Consider the following 19,694-nt stretch of genomic DNA (forward strand, 5'->3'; position numbering starts at 1 on the left):
GACCCTGAAGCCACAGTGACAGCAGCTGATGATAAAACAGAGGTACCATTGTCCCCATAAGCACTACAGAAAGTGAAACTTAAGATGCTGTAAGACTCCCCTTACTTCCCTAAAGTTTTAAGCTCTACATTCTTACTTCAGATTGGGATAGCTTGTGCATGGTGCCAGTCACTGCACTAGCTATGGTGAGTATGGCCTGCAAGGGGGTGGGGAAAATGAGGGAGAAATTGCTTGATTGCATGTGTAAGCAAGATCTGAATGAGCTCTTCCCTGACATCTAGTGATGAGCTGGGGGGAAAAGACTTCAGGAACCAACTGTTTGCACAAACACCCATACGCTGCCTAGGTGCACAGCAGATAGAGCTGCTTTGCCAAAGTGATCACGTCTGGTGTGGGTTATAAATCACTAATATGAGTGCAGGGGTAATGAAATGTAATCCTTATTGTATGAGCGAAGGGCAGCAGAACTGTACTTAGTCTGCCCTGATTGAGAGGGTATAATGCTGAACCAGCAAAGATTAAACAATCAGCAAGCTAGGTGACCTGCAAGCAACCCTTTAAGGACATATCAAAAAGGTATTGCAATGGTAAACAGGGCCATTCCTTGTAGATAGTTGTCTACTTAACATGGCTTTGATTACGATCTTTAACCTGTTTCTCTGTATCGTTAGAGAATATAACTGCTAAATATGTCTATGCTTATCCTATTGGAAATCTAACAATGTGATCTAATTAGCTTGTAGATCACAAATCCTGTTCTTGTCTTATAATGCTTCATTACTGTAATCTATTGATTTGGAGATCAAAGAGGAACACAGTAGAACCTCAGTTATGAACACCTCAGGGAAGAAGGTTGTTTGTAACTCTGAACAAAACATTATTGTTCTTTCAAAAGTTCACCACTGAACATTGACTTAATACAGCTTTGAAACGTTACTAGGCAGAAGGAAAATGCTGCTTTAACCATCTTAATTTAAAAGAAACAAGCACAAACCGTTTCCTTATCTCATCAAATCTTTTTTTTAAACTTAAAAAAAAAAAGTGGTTTACATTGAACACAGTACTGTACTTGCTTTTTTTTTTTTTTTTTTTGGTCTCTGCAGCTACCTGATTGCATACTTCCGGTTCCAAATGAGGTATGTGGTTGACCGGTCAGTTCATAACTCTGGAGTTCATACTGAGTTTCTACTGTATTATCATTTAGATGGGATTTGTGGTGTAATAATGTTGTCCTAATCTCTTCTCAAAACTTGTTATTCCATATAGTAAACCACCTGTGAACTGTCTTGATAATTTGAATGGCTAATTGCCTTATGTGAGTGAATGCAACTAGTTTACCTGTGAATGCATGGGAAATAGAAGATTAGCTTCAAAGCAACAATCTGCACTGAATATTCTTCCATGGGCAAAGTCCTGCTTTGTCAAGAGACTTATCAGCTTGCTAGAGAACTATAAAGGAAAGCCCCAGGCCTGATCTTGACATCTCACGTCTACTTAAACTTTAACAGGGAAGGTCTAAACTGTAAAGCGGAGGTCTCCAGGTTCACTCTGGATCACCTTGGAATTCTCATGGAAGAACTAAAACAGACTCTACACCTGAACTACCTATTGGACTATAACCTTTTAAATTGATTCCAGAAAGACTTCACAAATCAGCTTCCTCATCTCAGGTATGAAACTGACCTAATGGTGTTGGCATCCTTTCATCTGCGAGAGATGGTAGGAATTGCAGCCTATGATGTAGATGGTTTGCAATGTCTCATGTGACTGACTAGTCCAATCTGAGATTTGCATGATCTTTGGCAGTTATTGCAAATGTATGTATCTTGGTTTGGGAGCTGCGTGCTTTCTATGAGCTCTTTTCAAGCAGTAGGAGCCAGGATCTGTCATGGACTTTAATAACAAGTGGCGACATCATCTCCATCAGGGTATGATCACTTGCCAAGTTCTAAGGACTGTACACCTTTTATGTATATTGATCTCCCAACCTTTTGCAACAATTTTCCTTTTATTATTAAAACATTCACTTTTATTTACTAAAGGATTGGCAGCAGCGTAATTATTGGCTAAGAGCTGAAACTCCTATGACCCAGGGATCAGTGTCCAGTCACATATGGTGAATCAGGTTTTCAGTAACCCCTCACTATATTAGATTTGGCTGTCTGGAAGGAAGTCAAGGGCTGGAATACTTAAAGGGGACTGTATTTGGCTTCTTGGTGACCACTGTGATGCAGAAGAGGTTTTGTTACTGGCTTGGTGAATCTAATTATAGATTAAACCACCAGTTTTGGGGATTGTCTGCCCTATTCCATGCAGTCTCCCTGAGTTTAGCATTCTTCAGTGTGGCCCATCCAGGCATCCAGTCACAGGGGGTCACCCTAAAATGAACCTTGCTAAGCAAGGAGTAGGGATGCCAAATTCCAGTGGAGATGAGTGGATGGGGACAGGCATTTCCTGTGGTAGCATGGACTCTGCCTAAAGAGTCCTAGATGTCCTTTGACCTTCCCCTCTCCAGTATTTAAAGACAGAGCTTATTAGACTCAATTAGGAGTCATTGTTTCTGTTCAGTGATTACTAGAGCTGACATCACTGAGAAGCAGGTCTAAGGGCTATGCCTTAGACCTGCTCTAGGAACAGTGGTAAAGTGAAAGAATGCAGAAGCTGTACTGGCAGTGATGTTCCCTGCTACCCAGTGAAGTCACTAAGAGCTGAAATCTAGAGACTTCTGAATTTCTAAGTGGTGAAACCTCAAAACATGGGATTGCAGATGAGGCAGTGAACAGTCAACAGTGGCAGCAACTGACCACCAGCAGCAGAGAAAAGCAGCCAGTTGCAGAGGCATTGCTTGACCCACACCTCTCTGGTGTAGGAGGTGAATGTGACACTGCACCCCATATTCTTCATAGTGGTATGGGTATGTCTTGTCAGGCGTCTATGGAAAAGTTATGATTTGCTGAATATAATTATTTGTACACATTTTTTTATCTGAAATTATGAATATTGACTATGTATCCGTAGTCCAAATGTGCTTACTCTAGAAAACACCCACAGCTAGCCTTTCAGGTATAACAATGAAGAAGCTAAACAACGCTGATGGTCCATCAGCAAAGACAATGGCCTATGCAAGAGCTTAGCTTTCCTGTACATGTTTCAGCCAGCCTGTAACAGCTGCTATGACTCAGCAAGACCATGGGACTAGACCACATGATACTAAACTCCATTTTGGTACCTGTATTTTTTGATAAACTGGGCTGGGAATGGAGTTTGGAGGAAAGGGTTCCTGCCATATGATACAGCTGTATAACGTGGGGTGTGACATTATCTCAGGCCTCATTCCCCACACAAGAGAACTCCTGGAAACACCTGAGGAACAAAGACTAAACTGGGGGAAGGGCTAGTCCCAGGCTAAAGGGATTTCTAGCCTGTATTTGGAAACTTAGTGGACTGCTTGTCTAATCAGTCAGGGTGAAAAACTGTTAATTCATATCCAATCTATCTAGTAGATTAGGCTGAGTTTGCATTTAGTTTATTTGTTAGGTAATCTGCTTTGATCTGTTTGCTATTACTTACAATCACTTTATCTTTAGTTAATAAACCTTTTTTGCTTTATTTAAACCAGCCTGCCTTTGAGTGAAGTGTCGGGGGGAAAAAATCTCAGCTTGGTTAACACTGGCTTGTTGTATATCCTTCCCACATTGAGGGGAAGGTGAACCTAATTAATGAGATTCCCTTGATAGATCCCTGTGCAGTGTAAAATGCTGGTAAAATGCTGGGTTTATACTCCAGCAAATGTGCAAGGCTTGGAAACTGGCTGTATGTCCTGGAGTGCCTTAGGTAGCTCAGTTTTGGGGTGGCTTGCCACTTCTTGTTGTGTTGAGGGGGAACAGGGCCTGGAGAGGCTAAATCATCAGCAAAGTAGTGTGGGCAGGGCCAGCCCAGCTGGGTGGTTACAGGGGCACAGCGATTCCCATGGCTCCCAGCCTGCACCCTGGGGGAGAAAACCCATCACAGTGAACCCCTGCAAACAAGCCTCTGAACTCTGGGTCTTTGCTAACCACGGACAGCCAACTGTAAGTGAAGTACAGCAGAGAGGGGGAAGTGATATGTTAAATGGACATTCAGACTCTCTCACTGCAAAGGGAGAAACTAAGGCAAAGGACACTGCCCAGCCCACTTTGAGTTGCTTATAGGTGCATGCTTTTGAAGGTGGTTGTGGTGTTTTCCCAAATTAATAGTTGGCTTCCTTTTATTGAAAGTTCTCTCTCTCTCTCAAATACAAGACGACTTAGTACTTGTGTCAAGTATCAGATAGGTAGCCGTGTTAGTCTGAATCTGTAAAAAAGCAACAGAGGGTTCTGTGGCACCTTTAAGTCTAACAGAAGCATAATTGGGAGCATAAGCTTTTGTGGGCAAGAACCTCACTTCTGGAGATTTCCATTACTTGCATCTGAAGAAGTGAGGTTCTTACCCACGAAAGCTTATGCTCCCAATACTTCTGTTAGTCTTAAAGGTGCCACAGGACCCTCTGTTACTTAGTACTTGTGAATGGGGAAAGTGTCTCTTAGAGGCATCCATGAGGGGTGTTAAGTTTTCCCCGCTTACTAGATGGAGGCTCAAGCCAGGTATGTTTTGTATTGTTAAGAGGAACCCCTAGATCTTGAACCCAGCCCTGGTTGCTGCCAACTCCACCTGGCAGAGAGGTTAAACATGATTCTAGTAGTATACAGCAATGGCATTGAACACTGGCACTGCTTTCCATAGGCAGTTGTGATTTCAGCGAATCTCACTCCCGAGGGTAACAAAGGCAGAGAGAGCATAGTTGCTGGTCTCTTCCACCAACAAAAGTTGATCCAATAGAAGATATTACCTCACCCACCTTGTCACTCTCTATAAAACTAGGTCACAGATACTTACATATTATAGCACAGCTGTACTACATGTCACAGGCATATGTGATATTGTGATTTGTTATGGCCTGTATTACATACAACTTCATAACCTACTATATGCCTCTGTCTTGGTGACCATTATAGAATGATTAAGTATTTTGCTAAACATGGGCCTAACTCTTAGAAAATGAAGAGTCTTTGTGAGGTCAGTATTGAATATTAACATACTGATGTGCTGATTTTATTCCTGTTTAACAGTTTTGATAAATCAGATGTATCCAAAATGCCTGTATGCTGAAACTACATGCAAAGTATAAAAGAAAGCCAAATCCTCAAGAAGCTTTTGTTTTATGTTTCCTTAGCACACCAGGGGTCAATTCACATTTACTCTATGCATTAGTGAGATTAAAAAAAGTGTAAAGATACAGCTATATCACTAATATATAAATACTTTAATTTTTAATTATAATGATTTATTATCCAGTATGGAGTTCTATTGCAAGTGCCTTTAAACATTAGACTATAATCTTGACATGAACATTACTATAACATTTTTTCAAGCTTGCAAGTGAAGCAGCATATGCTTAAAAGTTTGCAGGATGAGGTAATTGGTTAAAATCTTTGTTTTCCCTTTATTTAAAAAAAAAAAAAAGGTACATGTTAACTGGAAAACCAAATGCACATTGCTTACAGGAGGTATATAGTAACATTTAAGGCATAGAATTTCTTTGGTAGAAGTAACACTGGTTGCAGAATCAGCTTGTAAAGTAAGGTCTTTATCCAGAAAAAAAACAAAAACCACACCTCAAGTGCTTAACTTTACACACTTACACACACAAACCAAAGTTGGCCATTAGGAGAAAATTCAAGTAAGATAATATAGTTTCTGTAACCAAGTCCACTCACCACTAGGTGCCCACTCATGTCCAGTCTGGCACAGCACTTAGGTCACTGCCCCTGGTCACTCTTCTTCTTCCAGTAACTTAGCCCACCAATAGAGTCACCCTCTTAAGTCCACACCTTCTGGGATCACCAGAGTCACTCTCTTAAATCCACTTTTTCTGGGATCACAACTGTCCAAACAAAATCTCCCAAAAGCATTCTTAAGCGCAAACAAAAATCCTTTACCCCGTCTGGGACTCTTCTTCAGCCAGTTGTCAACTCAGCCCACAACCCCTTGTTAGGGTCAATAATCCTTAGGCTGAGCTTGTATACCCCCTTCCTTGGGGCTAGGAGCAGTTCCCTAATCTACTCTGCATTCCAACTCAGGGCCCCATTCTAAACAGATAGTTCTGTTCCTTTACCCAGGCTGCAATTGTCCCTGGGCCACTTCCTACCCAGCCTCTGAAGTTTTCATCAGGATCCCTGCTTAACCAGGATCTCTCCCAGGCTTCCCTACCTCCAGAGTTTTTCCCCTAGTCTCCTCTCTATTTGGGTAAGGTCTTTTCCTGACCTCCCTGCCTAAAGAGCTTTGCTTTACTCTCTACGCTTTCTGCTTGCTTCTCTCACTCTCCATCTCATTTCCTCAGCTGAGCTTTATCCTTACTTAGGCCTAGCTCTCATTCACACTACCACACCTACCTTCTACCCCTTGTGGGGAATGTGCCTGATTCCCCTCAGGTGGAATCATTCTGTAATCAGGTTGGCTTAGCCTCATGCTCTCCAGCTAGGGTGACCAGATGTCCCAATTTTATAGGGACAGTCCCAATTTGGGGGTCTTTTTCTTATATAGGCTCCTAATACCCCCAACCCCCCTCCCAATTTTTCACATTTGCTGTCTGGTTACCCTATCTCCAGTCCATAGGGCAAGCCACTCTGTTACAGTGCCCTTAGTGAATATTTGGGGAGTAAGATGGTCACACAAGTGGTGACATGTGAAAAAGTACTAACCTACTGAAGAGAGGGGAAAAATAAAGGTGAAGAAAAGCAGTCATCACTCCTGGATCAATGGGAATGAAAAAGGTCATGACAACAGCCCAAAAAAATTAGATAGTATTGAAGTCATGTGATGACAAAGAATAAACTTGTGCTATAGAAGAAAGAAAATATAAATTTTAATTAAAATGTGTAAATTGCAAAATCATATAAAGATAGAAAGTGTTATAATAAAAACTTCGAAATGTGATTGCTTAGCTAGCAGCATCAGTTTTTACTATCGTATAAATTAAATAACACAATGACATAGATATGCATTGTTAACCAAGGTAAATGATCATGTGCTAAGGACAATAAGAGTAATAAAAATACAGGTGTTAAAATAAATACATGTTAGGAGTGAAATTACATATGGTCTAGAGTACATGTAACAGAGCATCATTCAACAGCCAATAAGATTAATTTGTGAGATGGCAATTTATTAATTAAGATTAATTTATACATAAACAAGTTACGCCAACGCACACGGACAAGGGATTCTTTTAAACACCAGAAACACGTATGATAATTATGAAAATGTTTAGGACTGTGTGTTTGTAAATTATTTCACTGATTCAAGGCTCCTTTGGCCGCTCAGTACATCCTTTCCGATGAAGAAGAGATGCCTTAGCTAGGTATTGGACCACCCTGTTCCTTTCGCAGCTCTGGAGAGGGGACCGTCCACAGAGAAACACCAGCCACTGACGCCCTCCCCTCCGCCATCTGGGCAACCACTACAGAATGTAACAGAGGGTCCTGTGGCACCTTTAAGACTAACAGAAGTATTGGGAGCATAAGCTTTCGTGGGTAAGAACCTCACTTCTTCAGATGCAAGTAATGGAAATGATTTCCATTACTTGCATCTGAAGAAGTGAGGTTCTTACCCACTAGGGTTACCATATCTCATAAATAAAAAAAGAGGACCCTCCACGGGCCATGGCCCTGCCCATTTCCCCACCCCTAGCCCTGCCCCAACTCTGCCCCTTCCCCACCCTACCTCCGCCCCCTCCTCCCTCCCACTCCCAGCCAGGGGGAAAGGGCTGCCCCAGTGCTACCAGCTTTACGGTTTCCCGGGCAGCCCCCAGACCCTGCGCCCCCAGCCGGTGCTTCCCCAGCACAGCTGGAGCCCGGGAGGGGAAGCGCCCAGCCGGGGGCGCAGGGTCTGGAGGCTGCCCAGCAAACCGTGAAGCTGGTAGCGCTCGGGCTTTGGGCAGCCCCTATGCCTCTGGACCCTGTGCCCCCAGCCGGGCACTTCCCCTCCAGAGCTCCGGCGGCTCTGCGTAACTTACACTGTATAAGTTACACAGAGCCGAAGAGGAGCAGAGCCCCCGCAGCTGGAGGCTCTGCTCCTCTTAGGCTCTGTTTGAGAGCCGGGCTGCCCCAGTGCTACCGGCTTCGGGCAGCCCCCGTGCCTCCGGACCCTGCGCCGCCGGAGCCCGGGAGGGGAAGTGCCCGGCTGAGGGCGCAGGGTCCAGAGGCAAGGGGGCTGCCCGAAGCCGGTAGCTCTCGGGCAGCCCGGTTCTTAAACAGAGCCTCCAGCCCCTGGGGCTCTGTGTAACAGACACTGTGTCAGTTACACAGAGCCCCGGCGGCTGGAGGCTCCAGCCCCCGCGGCTCTGCTCCTCCCCGATTCTTTGGCTCTGTTTAAGAGCCGGGCTGCCCGAGTGCTACCGGCTTCGGGCAGCCCCCGTGCCTCCAGACCTTGCGCCCCCAGCCGGGCACTTCCCCTCCCGGGCTCCGGCGGCGCAGGGTCTGGAGGCACGGGGCTGCCTGAAGCCGGTAGCGTTCGGGCAGCCTGGCTCTTAAACAGAGCGGAAGAGTCGGGGAGGAGCAGAGCCGCCATTTTCCCGGACATGTTCGGCTTTTTGGCAATTCCCCCCAGACGGGGGTTTGACTGCCGAAAAGCCAGACATGTCTGGGAAAAAGAGGACGTATGGTAACCCTATTACCCACGAAAGCTTATGCTCCCAACACTTCTGTTAGTCTCAAAGGTGCCACAGGACCCTCTGTTGCTTTTTACAGATTCAGACTAACACAGCTACCCCTCTGATACTTCACTACAGAATGCTCTCACCCCTTTTGCAGAAACTTGTATTCCTTCTGCCCCTCCCTAACCTGGGGTTTCCCCTTCTCATCGTCTAGCCTCCCGCCTTGCCCTTGCCTTCCCTGCTTCTCTTGACTGTCTCCTCCTCTGCACACAGCTTGGTGGACTCTCTGCACGAGCCAGTTGTACCGCCTCCCCCCTTGACTGGCCTCCTCCTCCTCTACCCCCGCCCCCTTTAATCGCTCTCCCTCCCTCCCTCATTTTTATTTTACTTTAGGTCAGGGCAGCGCCTTCTGCAAGAGTTACTGCGCATGCTCGGTTCGCGGGTGCATGCTCAGTAGCCGCCCAGGAACAAGTCCTGCCCGGAAGTGGCGAGTTGTGACACGACAGCGGTGCGCGGAGGGGCGGCCATGGTTTACATTTCGAACGGTGAGGCGGAGGGGCGGCCGGGCGTGTGAGGCGCGGGGGGGGGGGGGCTGAGGAGTCGGGGGGGCTGGGGGCTTTGTTCCTGGTGTAGGGGGGGTTCTTCCTGGGCCAGGGCAGGGGGGGGCCGCTCTTGGGGGAGTGGGACCCGCCCGCAGCCCCCCTGCCCCTTCTCTTCATCTCGGGGTCTGTGCAGCCCAGGCACCGCTGCTGCGTCAAGTGGAGGGCGCTGGGCTGCTGCCTGGCGGGGGCTGGCTCGCACTCGCGGGGACCTGCAGACGAAAACAAGGGTCCAGGTGTCAGGGAATCAAAGTGTTTTTGTGCCCTGCTGTGCCTCCTGTTTGAACATCTTCCTACCATTTAATGTAAAGTGATGGGCTGTGAAACGTAGCCAGACTTCAACCTTTCCTCTCTGGTGAGAGAGAAATGTACTTGTGTTGTATGTAGATGGGACACGGTCTCTTCTTTACTGTGTCATTATTAAAGTAGACACACGTAATTATGAAGCAGAGGCCATAGGCAAGAACCTGCTTTATCTGACTCTCACAAACTTATCTGGCACTACTGTTCGGTATTTCCTATCTTGTGGCATGTTAATTTGAGAGGCATCCTTACCTCCCAAAATCTGGAGACAATAATAAGAAACATTTATCTTGCTAATGTCACATGGCAAAGTCACTAACAAGAATTAGAAACTTTACAACTTAGCCCTCAACCCTTCATTTCTAACTTGCAGTTAGCCTTCCTTCTATAATGGTTAATATTTAGTAAACCTCTTTGTTAGACTTTATGAGCCTGTCATAGAATAGACTTGGTATTAGCCCCTGTGTAGTACATTTGTAGCCAGTTACTATTAGTCTAGACTAAAGACTGGCCTGGACCAAAATGCCACGGGTGAAATGCTGGCCCCATTGAAGTCAATAAGAGTTTTGCTATTTACTTTGATGGGCCAGATTTGCACATGATATCTAAACCCCACCAGTCTTGAGGAAGCTACGAGCTGGAACTAAATTGTGTAGCTCAGGCTTATCTCTAACTCAGACCAGGAAAATAATAGAAACTTTGGTAAATGTATTTTGATAGCAGATAGTGGTTTTCTAAGTAAAAATACTGCTACGTATGGAACATAAAAACAGAATTGTTCCTCATTGTTAATTTACCTTGTATGCAGTGCCATTTTGATGGTGGTGGTTCACTTTCTATAAATGATTCAGCTTGTGCAGTTTTATTTCTACAAATGTGTAATGTAATTACAGGAAAAGAAACTTGCCAGTGACAATATTTGTAAAATGTATTTTCTTCCTGCCATTTGCTGATTCACTGTTTGTGATATTTGCTGATATTTTTAAATATCACTGGTAGCTGATGAATACTTTTTTCATGTAACATATAATACAATGGAATTTATTCATATCACTGATGGCATTTTAATGTATTTACTGTATCCTATATGTTCTAGGACAAGTGTTGGATACCCAGAGTCGGGCTCCTTGGAGTTTGTCATTTATAACAGATTTCTTCTGGGGCATAGCAGATTTTGTGGTTTTATTGTGAGTAGTCATGTAATGTTTAGTATTGTCAAGTTACCAAATGTAGCAACTAGTCATTTGCCATGCAGAAACAAACACAAAAAATTACATATTTTGCAGAGCAATATTATAGTCCTACTCCTTTGTTGCAAATGTCCCCGGTAGTTCCCTGAGCACGTTAGCTCTTTCTTCTTTTCCATTTCATGCAGCAGATTGGATGGCTTTAAAAAAATATTCTGTATGAATTTAAAAAGCTGTGAGAAAACTGATACTATCTTGTTACCACTGGATTTTAATATATCACAGCTGCTATCACCTAAATATTGATCATTTTAGTCATGATCACTTCTAATTCTCTAAATAGTTATTGAAGGGTATATGTTTTGGTAGAATTGTTTTGAGTACTCAGTCAAATAAGCATATCAACAAACCTTGGGGCAGCAATGCCTAGGTCAGTAGCTTCTAGCTGGCATAAAAATAACTGCAGAGTGGTAATCACAATTTACTTCATGCATGCGTAAATCAAGTTTAGATTCTGTCTCAACTCCAAGTAAATTAGAAGACTGAATGACACTTCTGCAGACTTCACTTATGCTTTTTACTGTTTAAATTCCAGGTTTGACTTTTATGCACATCTTGCAGTTAGAGAAGCTAGAATGTATGCAAGTAGATACAGAACATATTGTATAGTGCAGGGGTTGGCAACCTTTCAGAAGTGGTGTGCCGAGTCTTCATTTATTCACTCTAATTTAAGGTTTTGTGTGCCAGTATTACATTTTAACATTTTTAGGTCTCTTTTTATAAGTCTATAATATATAACTAAACTATTGTTGTATGTAAAGTAAATAAGGTTTTTAAAAGGTTTAAGAAGCTTCATTTAAAATTAAATTAAAATGCAGAGCCCCCCCGGACTGGTGGACAGGACCCAGGCAGTGTGAGTGCCACTGAAAATCAGCTCGCGTGCCGTCTTTGGCACATGTGCCATAGGTTGCCTACCCCTGGATAATGCTTAGTATTCAACTCAGGTTTATTTCAATCTTAAATCAATTCGGAATTATTTAAACTCTTTACTCAATTTTTGACCCATTAATCAGTAGTTAGAAATAGAATTTCTGATCTCCTCTTATTCAGAAGTAGCAAGTAATTTGAAAAATAGTATTATCCAAGTATGCTTTCTGGTGCTAATGTACAGTACTTCCATTATTGAACATCAGTTATTGCTTTTGCATCCAGTGTTTTGCTATATAGTCCAGCATTGCTGGAAAACTGTTAATTTCTAGCATTCAACACATATCACTCTTGTTTCCTTTATTTTTAGCTTCCAGAGCCTTGTTAAGCCAGATTTGAGAAGAAGAGGTTGTATATCTTCCTCAAACTCAAGATATGATGATGGAAGAGGGTATTGCTTTTCTTCAACTTCATATGTGTAGATTAATTGTTTTTATATGTGAGGAGAATGTTTTAGCATAAACTGATTAGAGTTGTGATGCTTTAATTAAGAACAAATTGAGAAGTCAGACCAAGAAATTTAAGACATATATAACTTTCTATAATATAAGATCATCATTCTCTATCTGTTGCATAGCCTAAAATGCAAGAATACAAATCCTAACTTATATTTAACAGCATTTTCCAAATGTATGTCATGGAAGGTATTTTACATTTTTCTTGGTTTTATTTGGCTGAAATCTTTCTCTTATAATATATTCATGGGTTAGCTCTTTAACCTACACATAGACCTTAAGCCCTCCATTCCTCGTGGAAGTTAGGTTAATGTGCCCATAAATACTAAGATATATACCTTCCTATATATGCCTTTTTTTTTTTTTTTTTTTTTTTTCCCCCAGACTATAAAAAGTCTGGACCTATAAGCAGTCTCTGTCACAGGATGGGAGTCAGGATCTCTTCATGGATGGTCCTAGCCTCTTATGCATCCCCTGATATCTGCCAATTTAAGGGCAACTTTACTTCTGAAGGGTTGGGGTAATTTGGAGCAGTCTTCACAAGGGAATTCTTGTGGCGATTTTCTTGTCAAAAGCTTCCTCCTGTAGCTTTTCACATGGAAGGGGTCAATTCGGCTCTTTGTTTTTAGCAGTCAGACACTTGCAGTACAAAAAAGGTGCAGGCTGTTGGAATGGGAACTTAGGAACAGTGTATTTGCACCAGATGGAGACCATTGTCATAGTTGCATAGTGATGGACAGTATTTACTGATGTTTTCCCCACTCTCTAATTAGGCCTCCAGGAAATCCTCGCCGTAGAATGGGTCGGATAAATCACGGTGGAGGTCCCAGTCCACCACCCATGGCTGGAGGAGGATGAGGAAGGTAACTTACAAGTTTATATCACACTTAAGACTTCCATTGCTTTTGAAGAAAGTTCTAATAAGAACTAAACTTACAGGTAAAATTCATAATGGGGAATTTTACCCTGCTCTTGCAAAAATTATTAAAAATAAATAAAAGAAAAGTCAAGAGAATCAGAAAACTACATGATAGCACAAAAAGGAGTACATTTATAGACTTCTTGCTATAGTTCTGGTTCAGAAATGGTGAACTTCCACAAGAATCCCTTAAACAGTTTTTTGATACATCTTTCTCTAGGCAATGAGAGAGAGGTAAATAATATAATTAGATTTGCTGGGGTGTGATTGGAAATGTAAAATAGAGCTTTATACCTTTCTGATTAATGATTTCAGTCCCATTCAGATCAACAAGGGAGTGAAGCGTCCCAGTATCAAATGGCTATCTGGTGGTCTGTGAGAGATCAAACTCATTTCATCTGTATCCCCTTAGATGAGCATCCACTTTACATCACCACCACAACAGTTAGCACTGATTGCCAATTTTATAGGCTGTCTCAGCAAAGGGATGGAGGATTGATTGGGCAATAGAGACTAAACTCTCCTCTCACCATTAAAGTTGTCTGCCATCCGAAGAAGTGAGGTTTTTACTCACGAAAGCTTATGCCCAAATAAATCTGTTAGTCTTTAAGGTGCCACCAGACTCCTTGTTGTTTTCATATCAGGGTTGAAGCACATGGGTGGGGCATTGAGGGAAGCTTCCGCTCCTGCTGCCTGTGCAGTACCTATTCTGTCAAACCTGAGGCATTTACTGGTTTTAGTAGGGCATCTGTAAACTTACTTTAATCAGTTTCTAGCTAAAATGTTTTTAACACTGTTTGGGTGGCCACTGTGGACCATGTAATGTGACAGTCTTGTTTAAAAGATGTGTTCTGGCTGGGTAGTTAAACCCCTGTTCCCTAATATGAATAAAAACCCTGCCTGGTCTGTGTACCCTTTCATAATTTTTTATTACAATTACATTACCATGTAAATTTCTACACATAATTATAATCTAGCATAACAAAAATAGCTAGAAAAATTACTTTAAAGGCTTAATATAATTTTATCCCAAAACGACCTACAGTTGTGTGATCCTATAGCTAAAAATGGTATCTTAATTCAGTATGACTGTTACAAACACTTGCAAATCAAATTTAATCTTGCTGTTGTATGTCTGATCTAATCCTGTATTTATACAGTTATAAAACAATTTGACAATGAAACTTCTCCAGAAATAAAATATTATCTTAAAAAAAAAAAAAAAAAACCTGTAAAAAGCCGTGGTAGAATGTTACGTAAAAGTAAAGACGGGTGTGTAGTGCTGCTTTTATTTGGTGATTAGCAAATCTGTATATGGTTAATAGAAGATTTTCTAAAGTAATTAGTTTTAAAGAGTGAGAAGTTTCTTTTCCATTTAACACATAAAACAAAATGTTTTTTTTTCTAGATAAGCTGTAATATTTTGAATGGCTTTATTTTGCCAATTTATGTTGAATTTATTAATGACCAATTTTTTAATATGAATGAACATCTTCTTAAATTTTTTTCTTTAGTGATAAGATAGATAGATATATATGAACCAAACGTCCGGTAATTCCTGGTTTAAAAACTAAATGTGGGAAACAGTTCTGGTTCTAGAACCAGTAAATGTTAGTCTTTCTTACAACTGCATTTCCATTTTTTTAGATCCTTTGGTACGTGAAGTTTATTCAGTTTTTTATTTTTTGATTTGGTAAATATAATTTTTGGGTTTCTTTTTGTTTCAATTAGAGAAGAAGTGAACAACAGTTCTCTTGTACCACAGCATCATGAACTATATTTATAATGCTCAGAGGTAGACAACTTGATCATTTTTGGCATACCTCAGAAATGGTGGCTATATTTAAAAAAAAAAAAAAAAAAATCTCTACAGTATTGTGTGACGGGATTCCCAAGGAGCAAACTGGGACTGTGGGACCACTGTGCCCCCTTAACTTCCCATCCTGGGCTGTCTCTCAAAATGCTTTGCTAGTGACAAGCAGCAAACCCCTCCAGACGCTGTCATCAGTCAGCACAACAGCATGTGGAGCCCCCCATCCTGCTAGATTGCATGAATGCTCCCAGAACCAGTCATGAATCACACAGAGAAAGGCACCAGACAAATCCCCCACAGTTCTCAGCACTGTGCAAATTTATTAAGTGGTTCACCACTTCTTCAATGGAAAGTGGATATACACCAGCCTTTGCAACCCTGAGCGGTTTTGCCACACACACTTCATACAAACTCATTGGTAAAAATAAACAGTTAAACAAATGTATTGACTACAAAAGATAGGCAAAAAGTCAGAGTTAGTTACGAAAAGAAAAGAAAATATAAGCACGCAGTCCAAGCTCTCAGCCCTATTAGAATGGGCAACATCTAGATTAAGCTATTTTTCTCACCCCACTGAATATTGCAGTTCATAGTACACAGATTTCACCCTTGAAACCTGGGCCAGTCTCCTCTCTTGGACTCTTAAGTCTTCTCCGTGTCCTTGTTGCTTGCAGCATAGGTGGGGGCAGGAGAAAGGCCAAGCATGTGGCCACTGTTCTGTTTCTTACCCTTTGTTGATGTGGTAGGACAACACAAGTCCAGGCATTTCTGGTGGGCATTGCTAAGGACATGCCAGCACTTTAACGTGTCTGTGTAGCGCTGGGAGAGAGCTCTCCCAGCACTATAAAAAACCCACTTCCATGAGGGGAATAGCTACCAGCGCTAGTGCACTGTCTACACTGGCACTTTACAGCGCTGAAACTTGTGGTGCTCACGGGGGTGTTATTTCACACCCCTGAGCGAGAAAGTTGCAGCGCTGTAAAGTGCCAGTGTAGACAAGCCCTGAATCCCCAGGCAGGGTTGAGCAGTTCCCCTGGTGTGGCCTTATGCAGGTGAGTCACTGAATTGTAACTCCCTTGCTGAACAATGGCTTTGATGGGTTGTTTGACACCCCACCCAGGCATTGGTTACTTTCCTTGCTGTTGTCTCTGGGGAGCGAATATCTGGCTGATTCCCCAACTTACAGCATGTTTTAGTGAGAACCATACAACACAATTCTCATAACTTCATATCCATGTATGGATAGAAAAATAACTTTCAGCAGATCATAACCTTTCCCCTGATACCTCACATGGCCTGCTTTATATGCAAGATCACAATGCTATCTAAATGAGGAATGTGGGCATTACAGGGCACTTCCCCAAGGTACAGAATGTCACACACTGTACTTAGCAATTCATAGATCTAAAGTCTATTTCATTTGTTTAAAATGGCTGCTTTATGTAGTATAAATGCAAAATAGTAGAGCAAACAAAAACTTATTTTACCATTTATTTGTAGGTAAATGCCTGCTTCTTAGGGCAGGCAACTGGACTTACACATTTGCAAGACTGAAGGGAAGAAGCATTAGGTGATGGACCAAACAAGTTTGAATGTTGTGAATGTGTATGTCTAATGGAAACTGCTCTGCAATTAAGCAGATAATGAAGTTGTGCTGGGAATTCCTTCTTCCAGGATCCAGTGTAACTGAAGTGCAGTGTTATTAAATGCACATGTTTTACTGTCTGTCTCAAAGCGTTTTTGTATAGTTTGTGAATATTTTATTGCCGTGGCAAAGTAATAAGCAAATATATTTGGCTTTGCAAAACATTGACTCTTTTCATCCTTGGTTAATAAGAACTATTAAAATAATTCTGTTAATAATACTGTAAGTACATTCATGACCAAAGAAAATTCATTCACATGACACTTTTTAGCATTTGTTACAGAAGATGAAACAAGGGACAAACTTTAAGAAGAGGCATTTCTTGGCACATTTCAGATCTACTATTGTATCTTAATAGAAACCAACAGCGTTTTCCTTTCCATTTCTTATATTTCTGCAGTGGTCATTATGTAGTCTAAAAATGTTACCTCTTTTTAACCTTTTACTATTTTTGAGACCCTTTTTCATGCAACTTTTTATACTGTTTCCTTTTCACACACCAAAAAAATGCCTACTAACTGGATATGCAGAATATTTATCTTCTAACATCTGTGCCTGTGATGGGCTAAACAACTTCAAGACTTCACCTGAGGGCTTGTCTACAGTTAGTGGGCAGGGTGTGAATATATAGGCCACTAACTGGCCATGTGGACCCTGCTACTTGCACCAAAAGTTCTGTAGTGCATTTTGACATACTCCCATTTTAAAATGCTACTCAGGGAGGAGCTCCATTGTACTTGGTATTGTTCAAACATGTGAAAAGTTTTTTTTTCTTCACAGTGAAAACATGCTAAAGAATAAATACAGATATATTACTATGGGAGGGGGGAGGAAAAAACTTCTCCCAAGTCGTGTGTAAGTTTTGTTCTTCCAGTTTTACCACTTTCATCTATATCCTCAGACTGAATATACTGACCATCTTGTTATTTAGTTCCTGATTCAACATGTTAGTGTTCCTGTTGATTTCAAAGGGACTTCTAATGGGCTCAAAGTTAGGAACACATTTAAGTACACCTCTGACCCAATAACACAAATTTGGATATAACGCGGTAAAGCAGTGCTCCGGGAGGGGGGGGGAGGGCTGCGCACTCTGGCGGATTAAAGCAAGTTTGATATAACGCGGTTTCATCTATAATACGGTAATATTTTTTTGGCTCCCGAGGACAGCGTTCTATCTGGGTAGAGGTGTACCTGGCCAAATCAGGATCAGATGCCTTATGTATTATTGTGAGATTGTTTATTAATTTGAACTTTTTTCTAAGCTTCTGAGGCAGTTAATTATTGTAACAACTGAAGCTATACCTTAGAGAAGTATAAATTCATTGTTTATTTGATTATGCCATGGTCATCGAATGGCAAAACCAGCCCTTCCTGTAGTTCAGAACTATGATTTATAGGCATTTAAAGCAAAGTTCCTGTCTGTATTGGACTTCCTTTCTAGATTTCTTTTTAAACACTGTCTCTTGTAACAAGAAAAACCTATCTATTGGTTTAGATCGAGATTACCCTTTAAAAAAAAAATCCTGTTAGTTGTCCATAAAAATAGCTTCCTTCCCACAATGGAAAACAGGTGGAGTGATGCACAGCATGTAGGTAGTTAATGTTTTAATATTGCATAATGTGCACAGAATAACCATGCTTCTGGGGGAAATAAGCATAATATAAAAAAAACTGTCTGAATTCTAGTATCAGAGGGGTAGCCGTGTTAGTCTGAATCTGTAAAAAGCAACAGAGGGTCATCTGAAGAAGTGAGGTTCTTACCTACGAAAGCTTATGCTCCCAGTACTTCTGTTAGTCTCAAAGGTGCCACAGGACCCTCTGTTGCTTTTTGTCTGAATTCTATATGCAGTTTCTAAGAAAGGTAGCTTTCTACATTAGCTTGATGAGTTTTCTAAATAAATAGTATGTTTTCCTAAATAAATAGTATGGAGTACTCTGGACTTTTGAAGGGATTAGACTTTGAACAGTTAAGAGCTGAGGGTTTGCATGTGCAATTTCAAATTTTCAGGAAATGTTCCCAACTTGAGGGACTGATATAATTTTCTAACTTCTTTGACACATATAGCTTTACAGATGAACACTATCACCCGCCTTCCCCATACAGTGCTGTTCTGTCCTTCAAGTTATGGTAGCATTGCATATTCTGCTTCCAGAGGTAAACGCTGCCAAGCTAGGACAGGGTGGTCAATGGGTAGGGTTACCATATTTTGTGCCTCCAAATGGAGGACACTGCACAGCCCCCGGCCCTGCCCCCAGCCCCGCCCCAACCCCACCCCCTCCCCACAGTCTCCGCCCCCTCCCCTGCTTCCTGCGAATATTTGATTCGCGGGAAGCCTGAAGCAGGTAAGGGGGGGTGTGGGGGGAGGAGGCGCGGCCCAGGCTGGCCCCCGGCAGCTCCAGCCTGGGTCGGCTCGGGCCCTGGGGTGCCGGCCCCCGCCCGACCGGCCCCGGCCCGCCCAGCACTGCCGACGGCCTGGCTCCCCGCCCCGCGGGCTCGGCTCCCCGGCTCCCTTGATCCCGGCCCCGCGCCCGGCCCGGCACTGTGACCCTGGCCCGGCACTGCGCCACTGGTTCCCGGCCCGGCACCATGCCCCCGGCCGAGCACCACCGAGCCCTCCCGATTTTCCCGGACATGCCCGGCTTTTGGGGATTTCCCCCTGGACGGGGATTTGAGCCCCCAAAAGCTGGACATGTCTGGGAAAATCCGGACGTATAGTAACCCTAATTGTCAATGGGGATGTGACAGTATCTGTCCTTTATCTCCTCATGATCTTGTTCTGCAAACTATTCAACCCTCGCAAAATTATAAATTGGGGGAGGAGGGAATAATCATTGCTGTTACTCCGATACCTCAGTAAAGGGGAGACGGTGACAGCTGGCCCTGGGGGCTGTAGGAGGGAAGTGAGACGCTGTTGGAAGGGGTGGGTCCCTTGTGCATGTGCCCCGGGAGGGGGAGGCCTAAGCCGCTGCTGGAGCCATGGGCCAGGCCTGACTTCCCCCTGTGAACGCGGGGAGGGGCGGGGCGCTGCGCTGCGCGCCGAACCTCGCCCCCGAG

The 19,694-nt window shown here is 42.7% G+C and overlaps 1 protein-coding gene across 2 annotated transcripts; it reads left to right on the forward strand.

Moving 5' to 3' along the window:
* Positions 1 to 9,170: 9,170 nt before the first annotated feature.
* On the forward strand, positions 9,171 to 13,129 carry SELENOK (selenoprotein K). Of its 2 annotated transcripts, none has more exons than XM_054036122.1 (4): positions 9,171 to 9,276; positions 10,730 to 10,820; positions 12,118 to 12,198; positions 13,036 to 13,129. In XM_054036122.1, exons 1-4 carry the CDS (start codon positions 9,258 to 9,260, stop codon positions 13,127 to 13,129), a joined length of 285 nt encoding a protein of 94 aa, XP_053892097.1. In that variant the 5' UTR covers positions 9,171 to 9,257. The 2 variants fall into 2 exon arrangements, with proteins under 2 accessions (XP_053892097.1, XP_053892098.1); XM_054036123.1 differs by having other exon boundaries at positions 13,036 to 13,120.
* The last annotated feature ends 6,565 nt before the right edge of the window (positions 13,130 to 19,694 follow it).

The sequence above is a fragment of the Malaclemys terrapin genome, chromosome 7 (genome assembly GCF_027887155.1).
Source record: "Malaclemys terrapin pileata isolate rMalTer1 chromosome 7, rMalTer1.hap1, whole genome shotgun sequence".
Taxonomy (NCBI): Eukaryota; Metazoa; Chordata; order Testudines; family Emydidae; genus Malaclemys; species Malaclemys terrapin.

Excerpts from the sequence above, each read along its gene's own strand:
- SELENOK (XM_054036123.1), top strand. Across the intron at positions 10,821-12,117 it reads GCAGATTTTGTGGTTTTATT|CTTCCAGAGCCTTGTTAAGC; the intron begins GTGAGTAGTCAT and ends CTTTATTTTTAG. Across the intron at positions 12,199-13,035 it reads AGATATGATGATGGAAGAGG|GCCTCCAGGAAATCCTCGCC; the intron begins GTATTGCTTTTC and ends CTCTCTAATTAG.